Here is a 26,609-nt window from a genome sequence, read left to right on the forward strand (position 1 = left end):
AAAGTAATCCATTGATGAAGCTGAGCAGATGGTGAAGCAGTTGTGATCTCATGAAATGCTGGAACAGAGAAAGAGAAGTGAGAGTTGCCAAAGACTTGTGGCCCCCAAGAGGAAAAAGAGAAAACTTCTGTTTCCAGAGAGGCTCACAGAGACAGATGAAGAGAGCCTTTGCCTTTGAATGACTCATCCTTAAAATGACATCCCTTGAGTTCATGGCCCATGAACACACCTCTGAGTGGTGTGAATTGGGAGGAGAACCTGATGGCAGAGTTTTCCGGGCAGCTGGCATCAGAAGAATAGAAAGTCATGAGAAAACTGTTTTCTTGTCAAGAACTCTCCATAGAATGACAAGAGAACTTCTTTTTCTCTACAAAGACTGATGAAAAGGATACTATGTACTATGTAGTTGTGACTGCTTTAACCACCAAGTTTTGTCTCTAAGTTGTCAGTTGGACAAAAAAAAGTTGAGTGGTGGGGAAGAAGTTTTTTTTTATTCTGGTTTCTTATTCTTGTAGTTTTGTTAATAAATTTTCTTTATTCCTTTTAAGTCTGTTTTGCCCTTCCCCTAATCCATATCTCACAGCAAGAAAGAAGTAAGTTTTTTAGTCATTTTTTTTTTTAGCTTGTGCTTTAAAACCACGGCACACCATCACCGAGTGCTGCCATGCTGGGCGTGCACAAAGTTCAGTGTAAACTGGAGTCCACAGCACCATAGACATAACTGGCACATTTTTCTCCATTACTTCATCAGGAGAGTGCAGGTGCAGTTTGCAAGTGCACAGGAATCCAGTATAGCCCCAGGGCTGGAAACACAGCCCCAGTATTTATCATGACACTGGAAAAGGGTGAGGCTCTAGAACATTTGCAGTACATCCATTACATCATTGTATGAGGCAGCACAGCAGGGCAAGTTTTGGAAAGGAGAGAAGATAATCCAGATCCTCCTGAAAGCTGGTTTTGTCATAAAACAAAGTAAGGTCAAGGGAGCTTCCCAGGAAATTCCTCTTCTGGGAGTAAAATATCAAGATGGATATCATGCAATTCCCATGAATTCAGTCAAGAAAATAACAGATCTGTCCCCTCTGACCGAGCAAGAGGGAAGTTTCCTAGGCCCCCTGGGTTTTTGGAGAATGCATATTGCAGAGTAGAGTCAGATGTGACTTAGAGGAATAATTTTAAGTGGGGTCCTGAACAAATTAAACTGTTTATGCAGTAGCCCTTGGGGTAGTCAATACAGGACAAGATGTGAAAAATCTGCTGGATTTATGTTGGGGTGGGTAAAAACCTTGACTGAAGGCCATGTAGTTGTGGAGAGTAAAGTATCACCCACATTGCCCCCTGTTTAGTTTTATGTAAATGTTGCCAGAGAGTTCTATAGTTTCTTTGTTATCACTGGTTAAGATTTGATGCATTATCTTACATATTCCTAATCCTCAGCTTTTTTTGGTCCCTTTCCCTCAGATGCCGCCCCTACCTTGGTTTATATAAGTTACTGTGTTACCCTGTCCCTCGACTCTTGCGTGCATCCCCATATGTGTTTGGATTATGTGTTTGTTATTTTGCTTATTAAAGATCTTTTTTTTTGGGTCACACAATCATACCCATCCCTATTTATTTTCTCCACCCTCTGCCCTGAAAAGGTTTGTTGCAGCCACCCGTGCTGCAAGAGACTGACCCTGCATGGACCCTGTCCAGGCACCCAGCAAAGCCACTCTATCACTCCCCTCTGCCAAGTGGGCAGGTAAGAGAAAATATAGAGGCAGGCTGAGGGCATGGTCCTGTGGCAGGACCAGCTGCCCCTGATGCCTGCTGTGCCTATGGCTTCTGCTGCTCTGTGGGTGTGCAGCTGCAGCAGAAGCTGTGGGAAGAGGTGCTGCTGCCATGGCCATATGGCTCTGGGACCCCATGGCTGTGCCCCCCAGTGCCTGAGTGCCGCCCACAGCAGTACCCAGAGATTTTCTGAGGGAAATCACAATTTATTTCCTTCTCCTTGAAAAAGGTTTGCAAGAGCCCTGCTAGAGCTACTGGTGGAGCAGCCTCTGGCAGGCCTGGGGAGGGTTCTAGGGCCCGGGCTCTTCCTTTTGTCAGACATGTGGGGGCCCAGTGCACAATCAGTCCCTACCCTGGGAGCAGATGCAATTGATGCCCTGGACAGGGGGAAGCCTCTGATGCACCAGCTTCCTCCTCCTCATCGGAGCCTGTGGGGCTGCTGTTGGGAGTCCCTTGCTGGGAACTGCTGGAGCTGCAGCTGTTGCTGCTGGAGCTGCAGCTGCAGCTGTTGCTGCTGAAGCTGGAACTCCTAGAGTTGCTGGAGCTGGAGATCCTGGAATTGCTGGAGCTGGAGCTGGAGCTGGAACTGGTGGAGCTGGAGCTGGAGCTGGCCTCAGGGCCATTGTTCTCATCTTCTGTGGGCAGAAGCCTCTGGGCCTCCTCACGGTGCTGGCCCATAATGATGCTGATGACATCATGGACCAGTGGTGCTGTGTGTTCCTCGAGGAGAGGCTGCAGCACCTCAACCAGAACCCCAGCATTTGGCCCGTGGATGCAAAGGCCATGCAAGATGCTGCTCTCTATGGCATCTACCACCCACCACCAGCCCTGGTATATTCCTGCCAGCCTCTCATGCAGCCAGGGCCGCACGGATTCCAGGAGATGCTGTTGTTGATGGAAAGTTTCTGCCCAGACCTCAGGCAGGACACTCCCCACAAACTCCAGCCCTGAACCTTCCTGCTCTGCTGGAGACACTGTCCCCTGTGGAGAAGATGAAGGGGACACCACAGGAGGATGGGAGCTGTTCTCATCCAGAGAGCCAGGAGCTCTCTCTGCCTGGCTGCTGCCATCTGGCAGCTCCTCAGGGACTGTGACGGGTATCTCCAGATAGTCGTCTTCTCCATGATCAGAAAATCGCACAGTCACTATTGCTCCTCTGCAGAGTGGGCACACTGGATTTCTCTGTGTCCACCGCAGGATACAGCCCAGACAAAACTGGTGGTGACAGGGCAAAGTAGAAGCCACATCCTTAAAAGTGTCCTGGCGGACGGGGAAGTTGCTGTCAGTCTCTGTGGACATTTTTGTGCTCTTCAGCACACTGTGGAGAGATAAGGATCAGCGGCTGTTTTCCCCCACTGCTGCCACCTCCTGCAGGAGGGAGAGGCCATGGTCATCAGCTGTTCGGGGGCAGGGAGGAAGAAATGGCCAGGCTCCTGGGGAAGGCCACCCTCCCAGCTCTCTGAGTCCTGTCATGCACCCCACAGCTGCCCTGGTTGGACATTTTCCTGCACAGCTTACCCTCAGTGCTGCATCTGCAGTGCTTGGCTGCCTGAAGCAGGCAGGGCAGGGAAAACAGGAGTGATGGCTCTGAGGCTGGCACCAAGATGGGCCAGTAACAGGCACCACCCAGCACTAGAGAAGCCTGGCTTGATCCTCCAGTCCTCACAATGTTGCTTGGATGGAGTTCAGGCTGCAGCCAGACTGGCCCAAGCTCTGCCAACTGAGTAGAAGCAGTGAGGAACACAAGGTCGTCATCCATTCCTTCTGTGATGACACAGTCCACTGCTTGGTGACATCAGTCCCCACTCATCAGTGACAGCAAAACCTTTCACCTTCTGGTCACCCCAAGATAAGCAGTGAGGGGAGTAAGGTCACAACCCATTGCTCAGGAATGTCACAGTCCACAGGTTGGCCACATCAGCCTCCTCCACCTGGTGCTGTCACAGCAGACCTTCCATCCCTGTAGGTACATGGCATCAGAGAGAAAAAAAGGAATATAATTTCTTATTTCCAGCTTCTACCTTCCCATATTGCTCCCTCCTTGGTCACCTGCAGCTTGTGTCTGTGTCTGGGTGTCTCATCATGCTTTTAAAGTTCTCCCTGGGATACACTGACAGGGCACAGGGAAATAATTCAAAGCTGTGCCAGAAGGCATTAGTGAAATTGGCCAAATAGAAACTTTCTAACACAGTTTTGAGTATTGGAAAGCAGGCATTCTTTATTACACTGTGCTGGTCACTCAGAGGATCCCTCCTCTAATTGAGTGCCCCGAGTGTCAGGTGAACAGAGTTTTTATCGTACATACTGATTACATGTTCATTCGCTATCCCTTCTTACTTTGATGTATATTTATTACTTTATTTTACAAATTTGCACCCATTATTGGAAGTCCTTTTAGTTCTTGGGGTTCTGTCTTCAATATCCAGTGTACTTTTTAGGTGGCTGTCCCTCGGCCCTCACTTTTGAGTAAGCACAATATCATTTTTTGCACAATAACTTCTGTTTTGTCAGCTTTGCAGAGCTGAGCTGGCATCCTGCTTTTGTTTTGCATGACTTCTGTTTGCCTAAGTTACATCCTTCATCCACTTCTTCAAGGCTGTGCTGCTCTGTTCTGTGGTCCTTACCAAGTCCTGCCTTTTCTTGAGATAAACTTCCTTGTGGGAACTTGTTTCTTAATACTTCTATTTCATTTTACAGCATAAGGCCTTATAACAGGTATAGACTGCTATTTTTACAAAGCCAGGTGAGTAAAGTTTGGTCCAGATTTCTTCAAATCCCTGGGAGTTGTCATCTTGAGCTAAGGAGTTTTGGCTCTTTTGATTCTGGAATAACGTATCCATGATTTTGCTCTGTCCATTTGAATGCAGTAAGAGTTGGCAACAGAAGTTGGAAAGGTCCTACTTTGGCTGTAGCAGAGTAGTTCCCCAGTCTTTCAAGCACACCCAAGCTCCTGGTTGGAACTTGTTCACTGGAATGTCCAGTCCTGTTGATCTGGAGATCACCACTCTTCACTGTAAATCCTGTAAAGTTTTACTGAGAGAAATGAGGTAATTATTCAGATCAACCTCTCCTTATATGTGTGTGTTTCCTGAAATGTGTGGTACTTGGTAGGGTTGATCATACAGCAGCCCATAGGGGCTGATTTTGCTGGTGTCCCATGGTTGAATTCTAATTTGAAGTAGAGCAACAGGTAAAGCTTGGACCCGTGCCAAGGAGGTTTCCTAACATATTTTGCCTGACTGCAGTTTGATTGTATGATTCATTCTCTCCACTTTGCCACTAGCTTGGGGCCTATAGTGAGCATGAAGATCCCAAGCTATTCCCAAGGCTTTCCTAACCTCTTTTAGCCCTTCTGCAATAGTGGGAACCTCTCTCTGATGACATTCCCAAAGGTACCCCAATTTAGGTATTACTTGGTTCAACAGTATTTTAGCCACTTCCCTAGAGTGGTTGGTGTGACAAGGGAAGTCTTCTGGCCAGCCAGAAAAGGTACCCACCAGAACTAGGATGGATTTATACCTCCGTGTTCTGGGAAATTCAGTAAAATCCATCTGCCGCTATTCACTTGGAACACCTCCAGATTTTATGGCTCTTAGTACTGCATTGTGAACATTATGTTTGTTTCTGTTACAAACTATACATTTTTTGAGTCTTGATTGTACAATCTGAGCCATTTCAGACCCAATTATAGATTTTTTGCAAATTTTTCAAAAGTTTTTCAGTAGTCCAGGGAATGGCTCTGTGTTTGCAATTTGCTATTTCACACAAGAGTGATCCTAGGACTACTCTTCGCCCAGTTAGGATAACTGCCAATCTTATGGATGAAACCTTGCTTCTACACTTTCAATTCTTTGTCAAACCCTAGCACTATACTCTGGTTTTTCTACTGGGAGAGGTATCTCTGACAAGAGTGTTAAAACTTTGTTTTCTAACATGTCTTTTTCTGCAGCCTCATTGAGCTTAATATTTCCCCATTTCCACTTTGGTCTTATCTACTTGGTGTGCTCTGCAATGCCTGATGGCACCTTCCACTGGTTTCTTGATACTTTCAAGTTGAGCCAAGATTTGTTTTCTGTTTTTGATTGATGTGCCTTGAGATGTCAAAAGGTCCCTTTCTTTCCAGAAGTCCCATTTGCATGTACCACTCCAAAGCTTTATTCTGGGTCAGTTCAATTGTTAACTCATTTTCCTTTACCCAATTGCAAAGCTCAAGAGATTGGAATTAGTTCTACTTTCTGGGCAGAAACATCAGAGGGGAGTGCCCCCAGTTTGATTCCCAACCTCGTGTTGTGGAGTCACTGCATATCCAGGTAGCTGGAAAGGAAGATTGAGGACATGGTCCTGTGTCAGCAGCTGCTCCTGCTGCCCACTCTGGCTTTGGCATTTGCTATGCTGCAGGTATGCAGGTGTAGCAGGATTTCCTGGGGGAAGTGGTAGCGCTGCTGACACGGCCCTGAGAGTCACAGCACAGGGGGTGAGCCACGGGGGGGCAGAAGGGGAAGGGCATTAGAAGGGAGAGAAAGCAGTGTCCAGGGACCGTGTGAGGGAAATAACAATTTATGTCCTTTTGGTTGAATGAAGAGTTCCAAATGCCCTGCTAGAGCTGCTGGTGGATTGGCCTCTTGCAGGGCTGGGGAGAGCCCTGGGGCTAAGGTCCCTTGTCCTTTTGGGGCACCAGGTCCACCTGGGCAAGTGGCCCCTGTTCCAGCCAGGAGCAGAGGTGCTGTTCCTTCTGCCCTGGGCAGAAGGACCTGCCACTGTCAGCCCTTCTTGCCACAGGTCCTCCTGATGCTGGTCCTGCCCTGCAGGGATGGGCACAGGTGAGGAGTGGCTGTGAAACCCAGGGCAGGGGGTTTAACATGAACTGCTCTCAGTGAGTTGTCTGGAAGTAAGAGTTTTCCTTTTTCTGCCAACCAAGGCTGTCAGTGTTTCTGTGTTTGTATTAATCAGAAAGATAAGAGTATAGATTTGTGGTTTAATGGTGATCAAAGTGGTGTCTGAATTCAATTGATTTAAATTTTTTTTTTTTTTTTTTTTTTTTGTAAAATGACAGTTTGTCCATGAAAAGTCTGCAAAACACGCACATCTTTTTGGAAGTGCACAGAACCACTGTCTGTGACCTCAATACTGGCAGAGTGACCCTTCAGAACCTTGAACTGACTAAGCAAAGGCATGAACTCTTTTGTCTTTGTTTAGAGGAAGAAAAATACCAAACCTGGAAAATCTGACTTATTCAAGAAAGTATAATTCTGTTCATCATTCATTCAGACACCTGTGAAGCCATGCCAATAATGCTCTCTTCAATGATTTAGCACAGCTGATTGACATAAAATCACTTGGAATTTTGGCCTCAACTGTCAATGATATTTTGAATATGAGAAAGTCCATTTGGGGGAGGAACAGAATGCATTTGGACCATTCAATTTTTAAATTTTATTTTCAACACACAGATCCTCTCATTTTTCCTTCTTTAGCCTTAAGCATTAAAGTCAATCATCTGCAGCTCAAACGTAACTGTTTCTGCTCTTTTGTTTAATTTTCTTTTTTTTTTTTTGATGAGCTGAAAATATTCAATTGTAATTTGCTTTATAGAATTGTCAGTGTGGGACTGGAAAAAGACCACATGACTTTCTCCCACCATAGATTTTTAAATATTTTAAAATATTTTAAAATCTTATTATAAATAAGATTTATAATAAGATAATAATAAAATAATCTTATTATAAAGATTATTTGGCAATATTTAATTTTTGCTTTCTTTGTAACTTTATTAAGTCTGCACTTTAAAACAAGCGCTACCTAGCAGGCTTTCAGTTCAATTACAGCAGCTGCTTTTCAGCTGGCTAATTTTCCTGTAGGACTAGACAAGGAAAGTAATCACTTGCATAATAAATGGAATTGATTTGTGCTAACTAACTTGTAACTATTTGGAAAGTTCCTATTAGAAGCAATCAAAAGAATCAGTGTTACAAGGCAGATGTACCCCTTGACAGATGTTACAGATTAAAATTGAGATACAAGATTTAGTTTGGAAGATAAGTGATGTCCCAAGATGAAAACAACCTTGAAATAGACAAAATTAGAACAACTTTAGGCATTGGGCCTAAAAATCATTAAATATAAGACTAATTACGAGACATACATAACATAACGCTTGGTACACACATGTAAACCTGTAAGGTTATCCAAAGGACAATGAGGAAGAGGAGAAGCCTTCGCCAAAATACCCCAAAAGAAGACTGAAGACCCCCTAACACCAAGTGAGGCATGAGCCATGAAGAAAAATGACGTAAAGTCAGAAAAATGAGAAATAGGAGGAAACTTAGGGGAAACATTAATGAATATGTACAAGCATACAGTATGTAAGTTTAGCTTAAAGTGCTTTGTTTTGTACGTGAGGGAGGGTAAGAAACCCCCTCCGTACCCCGGTCAGTTTTGTACGTGAGGTGGGGTGAGAAGCCCTCCCCATACCCCAGTTGGTTTTGCTTATGCTTTAATCATACTTAATACTTACTGGCAAGTTATATATATAAATTGTATTTTTTATTTAATTGTTTTCTTTTATTAATCTGTATTCTTTTATATCAAATTACTATTTAATTTACTAAATTCTATTCATTTTTATTTAAACTGGTGTTAACTCAAGGGACCTGGTTGTCTGAAATTCTAATTTCATTTATAACAATTGGGAAATTGAGTTTTCCACATTGTTGCAGTGTAGGAATGGTATTCCCCAGTTTAGTGCTCACACTGAACCACCTCAGACCATGTGCCACTCACTGACTTCCCCACCACTTTCCCTGTGGCAGGATGGAGAGGAGAACACAAATAGGTAAAGATCATGGGTTGAGATAAGAACAATTTACTAGAAACAGCAGTGAAACAAGAACACAAACAGTAACAACAACACTAAAAGCAGAGTGTACAAGAGGTGAATGAGTCACATAGGACCACAAAGGACTTGACATGCCCCATGACTTACAGCACACTGGCCAAGGAAGAACAAATGCCTTCCATTTCCACCTGCCATGTGGGAGGTGGCATGCAATTACCCCAAGGTCCTGTCCATGCTCCTCCTGGCTGCTGCAAAAGTTACCCCTGTCCTGGCTGGATCCAGGACACAGGATCTGCCCTGTGGGTCCTGGCTCCTGCTCTGGATGAGAGCCCCCACAGCATCTGCCCTGGCAAAAGGGACTTGAGGACAACCTCTCACTTATTGACATTCCCCCTCTGCCCCTGCCCCAGCTGCCTTTTTGCCTCCATCCCCTTTTTTTGCTGCAGCAGTGCTTAGGAGTACTTAAAATGCTCCTTTCCAGTTTTCTTTAAGTGCCTCGTTGCTCTGCATTTTGGCATAGACACAGTTTCCAGGATGATGAGATGTACCTGAGCATGCAGATTCATCAGGGATGGTCAAACAAGAAACCTGTGCAAAGATGAGAGCACTTGTCCCAGAGATAATAGACATGGTCTTAAATTTTCATTTCTACTTTTCTACTTTCATGCACTACTTCCCTTTTTTGTGATAGTTACTGGCAGTCTTCTGTAAAACTGTGCATTGCTCTGTAAGCAGATTTTACGTTTTCTCTCTATACTTGTCACAATCCCTGTCAGCCTAGCGCTAAGTAGCTGCCTTTTCAAATTGTCTACCATGCTTTCAATACCCCAATGAGTTTCTTTATGTTTATCTTCTACAATTTATCTCATTGCTTGTGGCACTCTAACTTGTTGGTTTCTTGCTACCCACCACCCTTCAGGATTCAATCAGGCATTAAAAGCTTTTGCCAATTGATTATCTGCATCATGGTATTTTGTGACTGGTTTGGAAAGGTTCACAACTTAGGAAAAATTGCTTTGTTCTGCCACCTCTCTAGCAGTTTTGTCTCCTACTCAGTTGCTGATGCTGGCTGGTGTTTGTCTGAACTGGTGAGCTTTGCAGTGCATTATTGGTACTTTAGCAGGGAACTGGACACTCCCAAAGCTTTCCCTATTTGATTGGAGATCCTGATTCCTTGTAGAAGGATCGAGAAACATAGTAGGATTCACGGCAGTAGGTGTCTTTAGTGCCATGTCTTTAGTTCCAGGAGTACTGCCTGTTACTTTAAGATTCTGCTCAGGGATAACCAGTGACCTCCTTTTTGCTCTAAACCAGACACAAGCAGATGCAGGACAGAAATTGACATTTATTTCCCCATTAATTTTCAGACCTATTCAATCAGTCAGGACCATGGGCCCTCCTACTTTGATGCACACAGGCCATCCCTCAAGTACATTATTCAGTTCTTTTTTGAGAAATATGCTCCTTTCCACTGGTTCTTTCCTGCATTTCTAGTCTTTGAGCTAAAAATGGATCTACTGTGCAAGGTGAAGGCAGTCATGTATGAAGAGTGCCAAGAGCTCAGTCAATTCTGGTAACCCCAGAGCAGAAGTCATGAAATTTAAGATAAGAAGAGCCTGTTGGACATTCAGGAGTCCAGTGTGACACCTCCTTGATTTCCTTTGATGTTTCATACAAAGGCTTTTCCAATAGTCTGTAATTGGGGATCCATAATCAAGACCATGCAGTCAATCACAAAAAAGGACACAGTTCTTTTCTAGATCTGGTGTTTGACAATTTGCTTTCTTCCTTTCTGTACCTCAAACTACCCTGTCCTTGTGTGTGTGGAAGCCAGGAGACCAGACATGGACAGATATGGACATGGTCTTGTAGAAAAACACACAAAAAAAAAAGGAAAGACAAGATTTCTTGGGAAATGAGCTTTGGAACGTAATACAGGACACATTTTCAATTACATGCTTTTGTTCCCTCCCCCTGTAATGACAAGACAAGAGTTTTGGTGCATGGTTTAAATCAGGAATAAGCTTGTGTATGGGGAAAATGCAAATATAAACACAGTGTAAAATATTTTCCAGATGTGTCAGTAACTTCAATGGCCACCAGTAGTCAGCACACCTATCAGCCTGTAATTGTGTTCAGGATCAGTGCAGGCTCTTCCATGTCAGCTCCTCCTGCAGGGCACGTGGGGGCCTGGGTGTGCTGCTGGCTTGCTTTCTTTTAGGAGGCTGGGATGAGGAAGGCTCTGGGGGTTTTTGTCAAGGAGATGATATTTGAGTGACCGTGTACGTGCTCAAAGGCTCACAGACTGACCGGCCCACGGCAGGACTGACCAGTGCTGGGAGGGCTGCACCTTGCTGCCCTGCTTAGAGGTGTTAAGCTGCTCCTTCACCTCGGAGACAGCCAAGTACAACACTTTTGTGCAGAAACACTCTGTTAGCCCTGGTTTGCACAGCTGCAGCAACTGGGATGGTTGGAGCACCCCTTTCTGCACTTGGAAACCAGCTGAGTCATTCACGGGACAGGGCTGGGAATTCCCCACATTTGCCCATTTGGAATTCCCTCTGCCCCGAGCGTGTCACATCCCGCTCCTCAGTGACATCCCACCCAGCCTGGAACATGGAACTCCCCGTTTCCAAGGACACGTGGCCATTGTCACCGGCACACAGCAGGCCTGCTCAGACCCTTCCGTGGCTGCAGCGAGAGCGGAGGTGTCACAGTGCTAGGGAGTGTTGCTCCAAATTGCTTGGTTCTAGCACAAGGTGATCAAGAGGCCAATCCACGCACTGAGTGGAGGTAATTCTTTACAGTTCTGTGCAGAAAGTGGGGCTCAGTGGTCAATCCACAAAGCCACTACCACAGGAATCAGAATGTTTTAGTATTTAGACCTTTCATCAACTAAAGTAATTAGTGTTCTTTGTCTCCAAGTTACCTAGTTCTTCTCATAATCACTATTCCCTCTACTATTAGATTATGATCCTGTCACTTCTCATGCTAATTAGTCTGCATGTTCTGTCTCTCTGTTCTTAGTGAGAGCTTTCTGGAGTGAGTGGCCATGGTTTGCCCTGCCGGAAATTCCCTTTTACGCCGCTGGAGTAGATTCAGCACAGTTGCTGCTTTGGCTTTAGTAGTTGGCTCCTAGTCTTGGGGGTTCTGTCAAATGTCCTTGTGCCCATAAATTCTGCATTCTTTGTGTCCACCATCAGTGGTACAAACTTCTTCCCAAGCCTTGCTAAGCTCCCCTAGGTCGGAGATAACTCTTGCCTGTCAAGCCCTACACCTTCAAAAGGCAATTCAGCCAAGAAGTAATTTGCCTTTCCAACACCTGGCCATCACTTAGAGCTTGTTGGCTACTTTGTGTTTCATGGAAATAATCTCCCTTCTTGTTGATGAGTCTTGGAAGCCATAAAGGCCAAAGAGCAAAGAACACCTTTTCCTAACATCAAGTTTACATTTCCCAGATTTTGTGACAGAAGCAGTGGCTGTGTGGGAGCGGGAGCAGCCAAGGCAGAGCCGGATGGCCGAGCAGAGAGCCTGGGCACGATCCACCATGTTCCACAGGGCTCTAATCCACACTGCGCCCCGCAGGGCCCCCAGCACCACTGCCATGCCCGTCAGGGTGACCCAGAGGTCCCAGGACCAACAGGTGAGGGGTGGCTGTCGGGCTCTGGGCGTTGACACCGTGGGGGCTTGGCCGTGGTTTTGGTGTCAGGGGCTGCTGACCCTGCGGGTCCTGCTGTGCAGGGCTGGGGCCCCACTGGTGCTCCAAGGGCCCCTTTGAGGCAGCCGCCCCGCTGGAGGCGATTCACAGGGATGACACCCAGGAGGTGCCAGTGGAAGTCACAGGTTCCCTGATGGAAGTGGCTCTCAAGGATGACATGGAGGAGGTACCAGTGGAAGCTGGAAGTACCCCATGCTGTGACATTCAGTAACCTCATGCTCTGGGCATGGCTTTTGGCCCAAATGCATGGATTTCTCATTGTCCCATGTTTTTAATGGGATCACTGAAAATGTAAGGATAAATGAAGCCCTTGAACAGGAATTTTTTTTGATATTAGGAGTAGCTATTACTTTATTCCTGGCTCTGGTGCATAGTGGAGAACTTCTGCCACATGCATGCCACTTCCAAAGCTTTTCCACTTATTCATACCTTTTTATCAAACCAAGAAATTGCTGTTCATGGCTTCTAAATGACATCATTCTTCTCATTAACTACTTTTCTATTGTATTGGCTCGGATATTGGTGTCACCTTTCTCATTTCAATTAGCCCATATTTTTCAGACTGTTGATTAACTTTTTCCCAGACGAGTTGTTTTGAGCTCTGAGGCAGAAATGTTTTTATTAGTGTTTGTCTCCTGGTTACTCCCAACATGTTCTTGGAGGGCTATGAAGTGTAGATTCCAGGTGTCCAGCCTTTTATACCTCAGGCTTTGTTCATTGAAGCTTATCAGGGTTAGTTTTGGAAAACGACAACTTCTGGTGATCTAACAATCCAGTTGTGACAGTTGACTGCCAAAAGGTTCTTAGCTACCTGCTCTCTAAAGTGGGAAATGACAGTGCTTAAGACTGATAGAGTGCTTATGATTAATATACTGCTTATGATTAATTAAACAATTACTTACAAAGTTAATTAAAATAATTAGGTAGGAAAAAATGCAGGCTAAACAAACAATGAACAACTGCATAAGTAATGCAGGCTTACGTTTTGGTCGCTTACATGATTGGTTTCCCTTCTTCTATAAAATGCACAGATGCTCTTAGAGCATAGTCCTTTGTTAAGCTGATGTAAAAGGATGTGAAGTTCAGGTGACTCCCTGTTCCCCTTCATGTCCTCTCCCTGTCCCAAGCTCTGCCAGTAGTGATGAATGAAACAGAAATATTAATGGAATTGTGTTGAGGCAACACTTTGTGCAAGTGACATGGATGAAGGATGAACAGTCTCACAAGCAAAATGTAGAAGGATTTCTAAAAGACTGCTGAATATTGCTTTCACAGATATTTGCAAGTGATCCTCCTATTTCTTGAAAAGTTCAGGCCAGTTTCAGATGAGCAGCTTTTTAGCTTCACTGACAGCCAGTTTTGCCTTCAGAATGAAGCCCTTGCATGGCAGTCAGGTGTTTTTGTTAAAAAATATGATTATGCCAAAAGACATTTTAGTGATTTTTAAGCAGCACATTCAGGACTAAGTGATGAGTTCAAGCCAAGCAAGCCAAATTTTGTCACATCTGACTAACTTAGGATAAACTGTTTCCATTTTAACATCTATGCAAATAATTGCATCTTGAGCTGAGGAAACGAGCAAGGGTTTCCATGCCTTTTACAAATGAAGTTGATATTTTGCAGTTGAAGTTGTTCTTGGAGCTGACTCCAGAATGGGTTTCCTAAGTTCCAAATAAATCCCAGTGTGGGTTCCTGCCCCAACTTTGTGATCTTTCTGTGAACCACTCTTGCCACGTTTGTTAGCTGAGTGCTGGCCAGTTCAATTGCACTCAGGCACTTGATTTCAAGGGAAGCTGGTGCCCATCAATTCCAGCAACTGGGAAAGGATGACTTGGTACTTGAATGCTTGGCTGCATTAGAGGCTAAGTGACGGTTGCTCTCTCAGGGCAGTTTTGTAGCTGGCTGCTTTCAGAGGGAGAATGGTGTCAAAGCAGCCCTTTGTAGTTGATAGGAGAGCAAACCTTTCCAAATTCAGCTCTTGTTTAAAATTAGGGACCTGCTTAGTCAGCAGGAATGGAGTGCGGGCTGAACGTTTTACAGAAGATTTCTTTTTCCATTTAGCCAAATACCGGGGAGGCGTCACACACTGGAAGTGCGCAGGTTGTCAAATTGTCTAACCCACTTGGAGGTATGGTTGCTTTTCATATTTTGCTCCATGTCTGTAAGACTTGAAACATGGTAACTCATTTTTGCAGCATATTCTTGAGACAAGGGGGTGTGTTCAGAGATCTCAACTGCGGGTGCTTTGCTCTTAGGCCAGCTTTGCAATCCCTTGTCACAATGGCATTCAGCCATTGGCCTGTTTTCCCCTGAGGAAGCCTGCTCGTTCTTCCTTGTTCCCATGCTGATTGACGGCTTGGAATTTTGAGCATTGAAGTCAAGGGTTGCACCACTGCAAGCACACTGGGCTAAACCATTCACCTTAAGTGGAAATTGAAAGAAAATGACTTTGAGGAAGTTGCATAGAGAATTTCATCAGGTCAATATGCAAAACTTTGCTTGATTTCATTTGTTGTCTTGGTCATTATTAGGTGACTGTTGCCACAATACCCTCTTGGGTTCTTTTCAAGGCAAGTAAAAGGAAAGTCATGATGTCATCTTCCCCATGGATTTTGTCATTTCCCACCAAAAAAACACTCCAATGTGCTTAGGTGGTGTCGTTTGTTTTTTTATCTGTTGTGAGTGTTGTTTCCCCAAGGAGCCTGGCTCCAGGCACACACAAGGTGGACATTGCCATTGCAGGCACTCCGTGGTGCTGCCTGCAGCAGTGAGCTGAGCCAGGCACAGCCAGCTGCCCTGAGAAAAAGGAGCTCTCACCTGGCTGTGGCTGCAGTCCCCTGCCTGCAGGAACATGCCTGCCACTGGAAGGGCAGCTCTTGCCCTACTTCAGCTCAGTCTAGAGCATTTTATGGCAGCATCATCCTGGCTCTTTGGAGAGACAAAATTCACCTTGCCAATTTCTCATTGGGGATGTTCCGTTTCACATGTGAATGATGATTTGTGTGATTCTTGGTGGTGATTTACATAGATCCTAAGGGCGTATTTAACATTTAGTGACTGGGGTCTGAGGACTGGCAGTGGTGGGACAATCATGGAACTTGGGGCCACTTTTGCTTTGGGCTGGCACTGGGAAACACAGGTGAGACAGAACTGGTTGCTGGTAGGCTACAGGGTGCCTCTGCAGCATGCTCCATGCAGTATCAGTTAGGGAGCGGGATTTGTCACAGAATCAGAGAATGCGCTGTGTTGGAAGGGATCCACGTGGATATTTAAGTCCAGCTCTGTCCCCAAGAATTGCATCATCCTTTGAAATCAAGTTTCTTGACTTCTCCCAGCCTCCCATTTCACACTTCTTTATCTCTTTTCCTTTCCTTTGGGAAAACAAGCAGATGTCAAAAGAGCTGAACCGAGCGCTTCATGTCCTGAACCAGAGGGAAAAAAAACAAAGCCCATGAAGCCTGCAGACAGTGAACAAAATCCTTGCACTGCTGTTTATCACCGACCCTACAAGGACAGGGTGATTCACTTACTTGCTCTGAGGGCCTACAAGAAGCCAGAATTACTCGCTCGCTTGCAGAGAGATGGAATCAAGGAAAAGGACAAGGGTACCCTTGGAAAGATCCTCCATCAGGTGAGATTGTGGAGTTTGTGACAGCAATTTTTCCACAGTACTACTCTCTTCTTCCTCATTTTCACTTGTTCCTATCAGCCCTCTTTCAATTAGAAATTAGAAACTAAGCAGTGGCTTATAGAATGCTCCATACACCTAAGTTCAGTTTGTCCATCAACATAGTCCAGATGCCTCAAGCTGCAAGTCCATGTGAGGAAAAGGAAAGAAAACTCCAAAATATTTGAGGTCTTGGTGTTTTGCTAGAATAGCTGGCAATGAGTAACACTTTGTAGGGTTGTTGCTGCTCATGCCTCTTTCAATCCTCTCTCTTTTCCTAGCACTGTTGAACTGTTTCATGCAGTAACTTCACAGGGGTTCCTTGATTTTATGAAGTGGTTTGTAGTGGTACCTAAAATTTCCTAGGATAAGTTTGAGAGGAGAGACGTTTGGAAAGTGCACAGGGCAGCATTTCCTTTTAACAGACTTGGTGACCTCTCAATGGTACTTGGCTTCTGCTGGGATCTGTGAGGATTGCCTGCCAGGAAAAGGTGTTCCAGGCAAAAGCTCCATGATAAAGGTGGTAGCCTAAATTTGAGCACAGGGTTTCTTTCCTGTCCTGTAGATTGAGTCTTCATCTTGCTTGGAACAATGTTATTCAATGCCTTCTCCAGTGCTGCTCTATCTTCCACTGGTATTTCTTTAAGATAGCCAGTTAGAAGATGCACACCCATGGAAAGATGCAGTGGTTCTTTCCTGCCATTTTAAATATTCCCTCTTCCCCATGGCTATATGTCAAATAGGAATATTTCCTTATTAGGGATGAAAAAAGTATTTGGAACATAGTCAAGGCAGGAAAATTCAGCATGGATACAGTTTTTCCGTTGATCCCACAGGGACTTTTTAAGAACTTGTTAGAAGGATTTCATTCCTCGACATTCTGAAGTTTGTTGCTGTGGTTGCTCAGGGCAGTGGCAGAGTTTTTGCATGCTGAAGACACAAACTGACAATTTCATCAGAGCCATATTCTACCATCCCAACTGAGGAAGCCCATTTAGATTTCAAATAGATTAGAAAAATTTCACAGCTCAGCTCCTTAGAAGGTAGAGGGTGAAAACATTTCCTCCTGTTCCACTGCAATGTTTAAGATTGCTTTGGAAGTAATGTCCTGTAGGAGGTGTGAACTGCCTCAAGGTACTGGTTTGCATTCTGAAAGGGCTGTGTGAGCACTGCACACTCAAATGCCTTGCTCAGGCTTTTCCAGATAGCAGAGCAAGTGGGAGTTTCTTTTGTATAAATGTAAAATGGGCAGCCTGAGCTGGCTGAGATGTGGTACACACACTCTTGCTTCCCTTCAAACACAACCTTAGTTCTGATTTTAAGACAGGAATTCCTAATTCAAAGTAGCTTTGTTACTTTTACATTTTTTTAAGCTGTTGACAGACAGACATCATCACAGACCTGAATCAACAATATTTAGCATGTTTTCAAGGAGAAAAAAAGGGTAAATTTTTACAGATGGTGGTGATGTGTTGATCATGTATTCAGTGTGTTGTAGGGGTCAAGCTTTCCTGTGGGCTTTTCTATGGAACTCTGAGCAGGTGTGAAGTGGTGAAGCCTAAACCAGCCCTTTTGATATTAGTGATCTTGAGGTTTTACTACTGCATTTTACCTTTTTGAGTAGACTTGGTAGTTGTCTTGAGGAAGATATGAAGCTCGCTGCTTTTCAAAGGAATACAGCAAGGCATGTGCATGGCCTTCTCATGGCAGCACTTTGCTGGAATGAACCCTGGCTCTGCCACATGAAGAGGGACTCTGGGCTTGACCACAGTTCTGTCTTGTAGCACTTCATGTTGGATTCCAAGGAACACTTGCTAGATATGAATAGAGTTACTTGGTTATTTCTATTTGTTGAAATTTTAATATAGATGAAAACTCATGCAATAAGGGAATCATTCATCTCTCTACCAAAAGATGTTGTTTAGTTCAAAGTGGGTGTTCACAAATCATTGTTGAGGACCAATTCTATTGCTTTAGTTTACATACAGCACCCATCATGAATGGTTGTTCTCTTAAATGTCTGCCTGTAGGTAGCCAACCTGAATCTAAAGGATAATTCCTACAGTCTGAAGGAATATCTGTTGGAAAGCATTCAGAACAATTGGCCTGGCTATACTGATGTAGACAGAGAGAATTTGAAGTTGATACTTTCCAGGTAAGTTCAGTCTTTAGGGGAAGGAGAAGAGTCTTTTCAGAAGAAGGCCCTAGGAAATGAAGCCTAGATTCTTAGAGTACGCTGAGGTAGCAGGGACCCATTGGGATCCAACTGATGGCCAACTCCTGGCCCTGCACAGGACACTGCAAGAATCACACCATATGTCCAGGAGTGTTGTTGAAACACTTCTTGAAGCCTTGCTGCACTGACCAGTGCCCTGGGGAGCCTATTCCAGGGCTCAAGCATCCTTTGGCGCAAGAATGTTTTGCTGACATCCAGCCTAAAGCTGCCTCAACTCATCTTCATGCTGTTTCCTTGAGTAATGACACTGAAGTTCAGATTTACCAGCAAGGAAAGACTTATGGCTGTTGACCATTTAGAGCTTGTAGCCTGAACTCTTGCACCATCCTTCCAGAAAAACAGCTCCATCTCAGAACACAAGCAGCACCAGCCAAGAGCCATCTCTGGAAGCTTCTAAGAGAGATGCTTCAGCAAGGCCTGCTCAGGTAGTTTGTGCATTTTTAACATTCTGGAGTGTGTATGAAGTTGCAGCACACTTGCTAAATAGCTTTCACACACTTGCTGCTGGTGCTGGGAATGTGCAGGACCAGGCCAAAGCACGTTAGTCAGTAATTCTGACTGCTGGCACAGGAAGGTTGTGATCAGAAGAGAGGCTCCTGCAGGGCTCAAGCAGCAGCGTCCTGAGCCAACTTGCTGTTCTGCCTGGAGCCTTGAGCTCAGTCTCTACCCTCAACTCATTCCCTGCAGAAGGGCTCAAAGGATTAGCTGTGCATGTATGACAGAGGCAGGTGAGAAATCTACTGTACATGAGAAGCTTCAGCATGGTGGAGCAGATGGGGCCCTCTCACTCTCTTTCCCCCCTCTCTCTCTTTCACTCTCTTTGTTGACTCCAGCTCCAGACTATGCACATGTCAGGACCAATGCAGGATCTCCAGACCCTTGATATTCTCTCTTGTGTCTCTCTTTTCTCTGCCTTTATTTTTCTCCTGTCTCACTCTGCCTGGGCACAGCATGGCTGTCCTGTTCTACTCCATCCTCGGCCCTGAAGTTTGCAGTGGGAGTGGGGAGCTTGTGGCCGTGTGCTGTGGCTTTGGAGCCAGCACCTTTGAGAAGGTCCTTGGGAGGTGCTGAGAGATGATTGAAGGGCACTGAGGAAAAGTGAGGGCCCCTTAGTCACCACTTGTGAAACTCTCTTATAAAAATTTCAAGATTCCCAGGTATGAGCTTTTGAGTGTGAAGTGTGGGGTGGCTGCTGGAGTGAAGGTCACTCTTGTTGAAAGCACAGGAATTCCTTACATGTGACTGAGGTTTTTGTTCAGCCTGATGAGAATTCACAACCAACCATCACACCTTGTACTGACAGATTGTGGCAGTGAAGATTAATCCCGTCTTTACCACATAAAACCTGAAGCCAGTCAGGTGCCTCTTTACTAAATCATGTGGGTGTGTGACAGCAAAAGCTGAGTCTCTTCCTGGTGTGTACTAGTGGAAATTGAGACCTAGGCAAAACAGACCAGACCTCCCCCTCTGTGGGGAAACCTTTGATAGAGCTGCTGAAGGGAGTATCTTTCTCCCACAACTTGGAGAAAGACTTGCTAAGTCTTAAGATGAGAAAGTAGGAGTGAGATAGAGAATGTATTTACCTGCAGTATTTCCTGGTTTCAATGTTGTTTTCAGTTAAGATGTATTTTCAAGCACTGCCAGTTCAGAAATGCTACTTTTTCAGAATGGGAGAAAAACTTGATCTAGATAGATAAATATATGGACATAGATGAATGAGTTCTTTTGTTATTGTTGCAGAAACGGCCTCTGGCTTCTGACTTTAGCGGTCCTGTGATGAGCAAGAAGCGGAGAATTGCTCGCCAGCTCAGTTACAACCAGCCAGCAGCTGATGGCCACTTCTCTTCCTTGCTGCTGCCTTCCACATCCACTTCCACTTTGAACATGTCTCCAAGTGTTGGCTCCGTTTCCCCCTGCACCTGTGAGGTGCAAGAACAAGACAAATTTCAGAGTTCTAGCATCCCAGAGCCTTCTGGGGTGCAGGAGGAGATCCCCAATTCTAATGGAAAGAAAAACCAACCGGGGAGGCTGAAGCAGCTGTGTCCCTGGGAATTCGATGAAGGTATTAATGTGCTGCCTTTCCTAAGTCCTGGGGGAATAACCGTGGTGTAAAGATTTGGTTATTAAGAGAAGCTTCTGCCCAAATTAAGGTGCAAGTGCAGCCCTTTTCCAGTGTCAATAGTAAAAATGTTATTTAACAGTTAATACAAACTGGGGAGATAAAAAGAAATTAGGGAAGAGAGGCAGGGTGGGAGAAGAGAGGGGCATTAAGTAGGAAGATATCAGTACCATGTGGATTCTGTGTTGTCCAATTGGTCCTTCTTCCCTCTGGTCTTCTTGGTGGTGGGGGTTCCCAAGTTGCTCTGAAAGTACCACCTTTATAGTGGATCCACAGGGTGCTCACAGATGTTCCCACACCTTGGGCTAGAAGTGATGGAAGTGTTTATTCCCTTACCCACAGTGGAATGTTTGTCTAGTGTCCTAATTGCGAACCTTCAGCACTGTTAGTCCAAGGCTGGTGCTTTCCTTCATGCCATCTGTGCTTCTCTTAAATTCCCCTTGTGCTGCCTTATCTCTTATGGGAACATCCTTCTTGGACAGTGTTCTCAAGTAGATAATTGTGTTCTTGCACCTGCTGAAAAGGCAGCTTTGAAGGCTGCATACATGAAGGCACTGCTCTACATTTCTGCTCTACCATTATTCCTTGCTTGATGGTCATGAAAAACCAAGACTCTTTTTTCTGCCATTGCATTCCATTGTAACTCTTGGTTTAAAAGACAGCAGCAGCAAAGGCCAGAATCTGTGCTGCTGCAACCTTATCTAAAACTACCTTAATTTTTAGAAATTCTCCCTCTGTAGTGCAAAACCAATCAAGAAGAAAGAAATGTCCAATAGATTGCTGTTGGGAGAACGTGGTTAAAAGGAAGAGCCAGGCACTAGAAAGTCACAGGGATTGGATTTTTTCTTTTCATTTGATTTCTAGTAAACACACAGTTGACTCAGACAGTTGATTGAGCCACCACTTTTTCCATCAGCAGCTTTTCAAGTCTGCATGCTGGAGATAGAAACCTGTCAGACATTTACTGCAGACTAGTTTACTGAAACATGTAAATATCTCAATGATTTCATCATTGTTTGTTGAACTCAGCCTTTCCATGGCAACTCCATGGAAGCTACAAAACCTGGCCTGTGGTTTGCTGGAGTTGTAGTTTGAAGTGGCCTGGGAGCTCCTCTCCATCCTAGCTGCAGAATTTCTTTCTTCAAAAGCTCTAGAAATGGTACAGACTGAAAACAGCATTGAAAAGCTAACCAGAAAATCCACAAGGAGTACTTGATTTGTCATCAGAGGGACACACCCAGTAGGGCAGAGTTCAGTTGCTTTGTTAAATCTATGTCTTGTCCCTTTTGGAGGTTGAGCTTGCAAATGACAAGGGTTTTTTAGCTTGGAGGCATGTCTGCTCATGCAAGTGGTGCTGTGCTTGTAGAGACAGGTGCCTTGAGATGGTCTTTGCACATTTCTTTTCAGCACATACACATGGTAGCTGCAAACCTTGAGATGTCTTTTGGAAAGATTCCTGCTTGAGTCTCTAAAGATGTGAGCATTGTTCTTCAGAAGCCTGTTAGAAAATTCTGCCCAGCTGCTGTTGGAAAAATCTGTACTGTGTTTCAAGTTGGGGCTTAGGCTGAAGCTTTTGTGTGGACTGAGCTATGAGAGCAAATGCACTTTTGGAAATGAAATGCCCACCCCAAAGCTTACCAGCTGTATTGAACATACTGTGACTATTGCTATTTCTGTCCAGTTTAATTACCCCTTTGACACTTCTGTTTATACTTCTGCTACACCATGTAGCAATGCAGAACCTGTAGAACAAAGTGGCCATCCTCTTTCTAAACCCTGGGACTGGCTACTGTGGAGAAGGTCACATGTGCCCTCCTATGATGAAATGCTGTGAGAAGGAAGCTCTAAAAGGACTTGTTCAAGCCAATACAGTGGGTTTTTTTGGATATTTAAGATTATATAACAAGATCCTACTTTTTTGCAGGCGAAACAAAAGATACTTCCATTGTCTCTCCATGCTCTGCAACAGCCAACCAGCCAGACTACTTGAAGTGAGTAAAATTGCCATTAACTCTTGCCACTCTCAGTGGGGTGCAGTGTCAAGCTGTTTCCTGTGTGGAAAGGATAAGTTGGGGAAGGTTTGGCTGGGCCTCCAAGGCTCCGAGCTGAGATGAGCACCGAGGTGGGTTAGGCCTGGAAAGGCCCTTCCTTGCTGCACTGCAGGTGCCCAGGGCCAGCTGCAGCAGTGGTGCTGCATCCCGTCATGGGATTTGCAGTGCAGGAGGGGAGGGGGAAGTGTGTGTGTGTGTGTGTGTGTGTGTGTGTGGTATAAAGCAGTGGGAATTGCTCTCAGCTTCTGTCAGAGCTGTGATGTTGGCAAGGGCAGTCAGGCCTCCTGTAGCCCTTGGGCTCTGGGGCAGCTGCGGCCTTTGGAGCAGGCGCGGCAGGGCCCTGGCTCATATTGGATACAGCCAGGGATGTTCCCTGGGGAGGACAAGGCGGGCCCTGCAGGGGAGCAGCTGAGGGAGGCCTGTGGTAGGGCTCTTGCTAGGGGATGTCCCTGGGCAAAAGCCAGTAGTCCAGGCTATTGCTTCTCCGCTACCTTCCAAAATGTTGAAAGGCCTCTGCAGTTTTCTTTTCAAAACCATGCAGCACACCAGTCAGGTGCAGCTGGCCTGGGGTGCATCAATCGTATATGTTGTCTGTCTTGGTACTGAATTTCAAGTTGTTAAAGATTTCCTGCTTGTAAATATTAATCTCAGATGCTTTGAAGGATTCATTCCCATGAGGAAAGAGTTCTTGTCATCCAAAAAGAAGCCGGTCTTCAGGGCCAGAGGAGCAGAAGTACTGGTGTGGCAGTGTTGAAGTGATATCTATTATTCTCATTGCCACTTCATCTTGGATTTGTGTCATGAGTTTGATAGAACTGCACTTGTGTTGATTTGAGGGGGAAGGGAATGAAGAAGGCTTTACTCCCATCAGTGGCTTCAAGCATTAATGACTTTTGCCCTCCTTAAGAGCTGATGTGGTTTGGGGTTCAGTTGTGGTTTCAGACCAGTCTGCAGTTTGTTTCTGTGCCTCTGATACAAGTGCCTCAATTCAATGGTCAGTGATGTAACTGCTGCTCACTAGAAAAATGAAATTTTATCCTTAACTCTGCTTTGCTGTTAGACAGACAAAAATGGAGCTCAAAAGTCCAGCTCTGCACCCAGTTCATCAGAAATGCAGTCCCTGCCAAAATAGTATTGCAGATGGATTTTCAAAAAGAAATGTAAATGAAAAAGTTTTCCTACCCAGAAAGAAAGAAGATAAAATTAGGCAATGTTTCTTCTCTCCCTGAAGATGCTGTGTTTGTTAGTCCTTTGACATTGGAAATCAGTGCCGATGTTTCCTAAGTGTGATCCTCTTGCTAATGAAGAGAACCTCTACAATATAAAACAGTAGTTACTAGGTGTCATAGAAATGTGGCAGATTTTTAGAGCTACCTGACTTCATTCTCTTGAAGTACATCAGCCTATATGTAGAATCATTGAGTCCCAGAGTGACTGACTGAGAGTTTGGTGGTCTGTGTTTGACATTCACCATGTGCTTGTTGTAACAGTACAAGTGTGCTTTCTGGAATAGAAACATATCAGAATATTCTCTTAGAGTACACTCCTAGAAAAATAGTCTGATTTTTCCATTAGAAAATACGTAGCCATAGTCTCCTTGGACCAACGCCAGCGCTACAAGGATGACTTCAATGCAGAGTATGAGGAATACCAAAATTTATATACTCGGATTGACAAGATCAGAGAGCACTTCACTCAGCTTCAGGAACAATGGAAGTCTGTGACCGCAGGCTCTGAAGCCCATCAGGTAGAGAAGGATAAAGCCATGAAGACTGTGCTTCATCAGAGCAGTCCTTTGGATTCCCTGGAGCTGCTCAGTGAGATGCAGGGAAACTGAGGAATTGGCATATATGCTCAGACACTGCTTGGGCTGGGTCAGATTTTTCACAAGACCCTGCCCATAAAACCCTTTTTGAGCTGTCTGAGAACAATCCGTAGGGTGAGAGGTGTCCCAAGCAGAGTCTTAGAGCATGTGCTCCTTCTGGTGCCTGTTGAGAGGCTTAATTGCAGATCTTGGGTGATACTGGGAGTTGGGGATTTGTTGTTGCAAACCTCCCAGAAGAGTGGTGGCTCACAGAGAAGAAAATCTCGGAAGTCAAATGGAGTGCAATTGTAGTGCTTTAGTAAAGTTTGCATTTTATGGTGGTAGTGAAACATTCTTTGTGTGTTTTTTCTTGAAGATGCTGCTTCATCGAATCCTAGCAGATTATCAGCAGATACAACAGGTATGTTTGACACCAGATCTGCAGAGCGTGGTTACTGCTGAGTCTGGCTCAAGGCTTTTTTAAAGCAAAGCACATCTTGTAAACTCTGCAGAAGTCTTTGCCTGCCCTATTTTTTTTATTTTTTTATTTCTCCTTCATAGGGTAGCCCCAGCTACTTTGAAATGAAGAACAGGTGCCTGTACCTCCACAACAAGCTGTCACATATTCAGAGCCTCATATCTGAATTTGACAAGCATTAAGTGGAGTCCTGGCACCAGGCAACTGCTTCAGCCAGAAATATCTATGAACTCTGGATTTTTTATTACAACTAGAAGATTAGGTTTTTAGGATTATTTACATTAGTGTTGAACAGTAGGTTCTGCTAGCAATAAAGAGTAGGTTAATTCCAAATAATATAGGATTAGTTCAAAGAAATTTAATAAGTTTAAGAATTTCAAATATGATAGTATTGAACTTTAAGAATAAAGAAATTTCCCTTGTGACAACTCCTTCTCTCATTGTTACTTGTATCATATTGGAGAGGCATTTTTCTTCTGGCCAATTATTTTCTCCAAGATGTAGGTTTGTCCACTGAAATAAATTTATCAGGAAAGGGTTGAGGCCCAGTACCTCTACTATGAGGTTGCCCACATTTTAAGAAAATATTAGAGGAAAAGGAAATTCTTCATGATACATATAGGGGTGTTTTCCAACCGTTCTCCTTAATGCACACTCTTTGCCTTAAGTGGTCCAAAGAGTAGGAGTTTGGACAACCCCCTCTCCCAGTCAGCTTGTTTGGGAGGGTTACAGAGGAATGTGTTATGGGCTGCTCTAAGCTGTCAGCTGAAGCAGCTGCCAGGACTGCTTGGAGATCATGGCCTCATCTTGTCAGTGAGCCAAGGAATATCCAGATCTTTTGCAAGTGTTCCATAAAACACAAGGAGAAGTGTTGGAGGCAAGGCTCTTCATGGGGTTTTAAAGAGAAATTAGTTTAATGTATCCCTATGAATACTCCGTCTGTTTTGTAGATTTTTCCAACATAATAGGTCACAACCAGTCTTTCTAGAGAGACACAGATATTGATTCCTACACAGACCTAAAGGGATTTTGAAGTCTTGTCTTTTACCTAAGTCTCGTGCCATTAATTTCTTCATCTGAAAGGGTAGAGGTGTGTCCAGCAATGCCATAACCTTCTTTTGGAGAAGAATATGAAATTGACTGAGGGAGGACAATATCTGGGAACATTCAAAGGGGCTGTGAATGCCCCTTTCTTTCTTGGAGACTATTTCACCAATTCCTCAATTGTCTGCATGCCAACAATGTTAAGCCTCCTGTATGTGAGACATCTTGGGGTGTTTGGTCATTGAACACCTGATCTATTGTTGCCCTTCCGTTCAAGTGAAGTTCAAGAAAATGTCACCTCTATAAACCCTGAGACTTGGGTCTTGCTTTGTCAGGGCCAGGGGCTGCTCCTACAGCTCGTCAGTGCAGCAGCACAAGGAACGGTGACGTGGGGAGCACGGGGTGAATTCTGCTGGGGTGCCTTCCCTTGGGCACTTGAGGACTGCTGCTGGTGGACGGAGCATGCAAGAGTGCTGCTGTTGAGAGTGTGGGCTGAAACAGAGGTTTTAGAGGCACATCCTTATTCTGGGTCACATTTCACTCTTGCTGTCAACTGCCTTTAGGATGTGTAATGTCCACATACTCCTTAGACCTGTGTGTTTCTGGCTGTCATTTCTGTCCACATCCCTAAAAACCAAAGGAGAAATAATAAAACGCTCTATTCCAAACAGGAAGAAATAAAAAATGCGACAGTCTTATATGGAAAATGACCTTCTGAATTTTACAATTAGAATGACACCAATTCAGTAAATGATAGTTGCTGGAAAGCTGCTTATATACCTGTTAAAAATGATTGTATGAGCTCAGGGCATTTGGTGTAGCTTGGATCTAACTCTGCAAGGGGAACAAAGTAGGAGCATACTACCCAAGGCAGTATGGTTCTATGA

At 44.7% G+C, this 26,609-nt stretch overlaps 2 protein-coding genes across 6 annotated transcripts; one reads left to right on the forward strand and one right to left on the reverse strand.

The window, feature by feature from the left end:
- Positions 1-1,955: 1,955 nt before the first annotated feature.
- LOC111945296 (uncharacterized) lies at positions 1,956-3,492 on the reverse strand. 2 transcript variants are annotated; one of them, XM_023947985.2, is made up of 2 exons: positions 3,289-3,492; positions 1,956-3,088 (listed from the first exon to the last, which is right to left on the reverse strand). In XM_023947985.2, exon 2 carries the CDS (start codon positions 3,067-3,069, stop codon positions 2,119-2,121), a length of 951 nt encoding a protein of 316 aa, XP_023803753.2. In that variant the 5' UTR covers positions 3,070-3,088; positions 3,289-3,492; the 3' UTR covers positions 1,956-2,118. The 2 variants fall into 2 exon arrangements, with proteins under 2 accessions (XP_023803753.2, XP_023803752.2); XM_023947984.2 differs by having other exon boundaries at positions 2,031-3,138; positions 3,289-3,377.
- A 108-nt stretch (positions 3,493-3,600) lies between these two features.
- LOC147648031 (RNA polymerase II elongation factor ELL2-like) lies at positions 3,601-25,106 on the forward strand. 4 transcript variants are annotated; one of them, XM_086867802.1, is made up of 11 exons: positions 3,601-3,732; positions 12,064-12,248; positions 14,385-14,451; positions 15,713-15,954; positions 18,021-18,145; positions 18,561-18,651; positions 19,967-20,288; positions 22,270-22,336; positions 23,972-24,143; positions 24,577-24,621; positions 24,762-25,106. In XM_086867802.1, exons 2-11 carry the CDS (start codon positions 12,120-12,122, stop codon positions 24,858-24,860), a joined length of 1,359 nt encoding a protein of 452 aa, XP_086723928.1. In that variant the 5' UTR covers positions 3,601-3,732; positions 12,064-12,119; the 3' UTR covers positions 24,861-25,106. The 4 variants fall into 4 exon arrangements, with proteins under 4 accessions (XP_086723928.1, XP_086723926.1, XP_086723927.1 ...); XM_086867800.1 differs by lacking the exon at positions 3,601-3,732 and adding an exon at positions 11,283-11,398 and having other exon boundaries at positions 15,710-15,954; XM_086867801.1 differs by lacking the exon at positions 3,601-3,732 and adding an exon at positions 11,283-11,398.
- The last annotated feature ends 1,503 nt before the right edge of the window (positions 25,107-26,609 follow it).

Source organism: Cyanistes caeruleus, chromosome Z (genome assembly GCF_971803275.1).
Source record: "Cyanistes caeruleus chromosome Z, bCyaCae1.hap1.1, whole genome shotgun sequence".
In the NCBI taxonomy this organism is placed as follows: domain Eukaryota; kingdom Metazoa; phylum Chordata; class Aves; order Passeriformes; family Paridae; genus Cyanistes; species Cyanistes caeruleus.

Coding starts and splice junctions, on each gene's coding strand:
- LOC111945296 (XM_023947985.2), bottom strand. CDS start 3,069: ATGTCCACAGAGACTGACAGCAACTTCCCCGTCCGCCAGGACACTTTT.
- LOC147648031 (XM_086867800.1), top strand. CDS start 12,120: ATGGCCGAGCAGAGAGCCTGGGCACGATCCACCATGTTCCACAGGGCT. Junction 12,249..14,384: donor AGAGGTCCCAGGACCAACAG/GTGAGGGGTGGC, acceptor TTTTCCATTTAG/CCAAATACCGGGGAGGCGTC. Junction 22,337..23,971: donor AACCAGCCAGACTACTTGAA/GTGAGTAAAATT, acceptor TTTTTCCATTAG/AAAATACGTAGCCATAGTCT.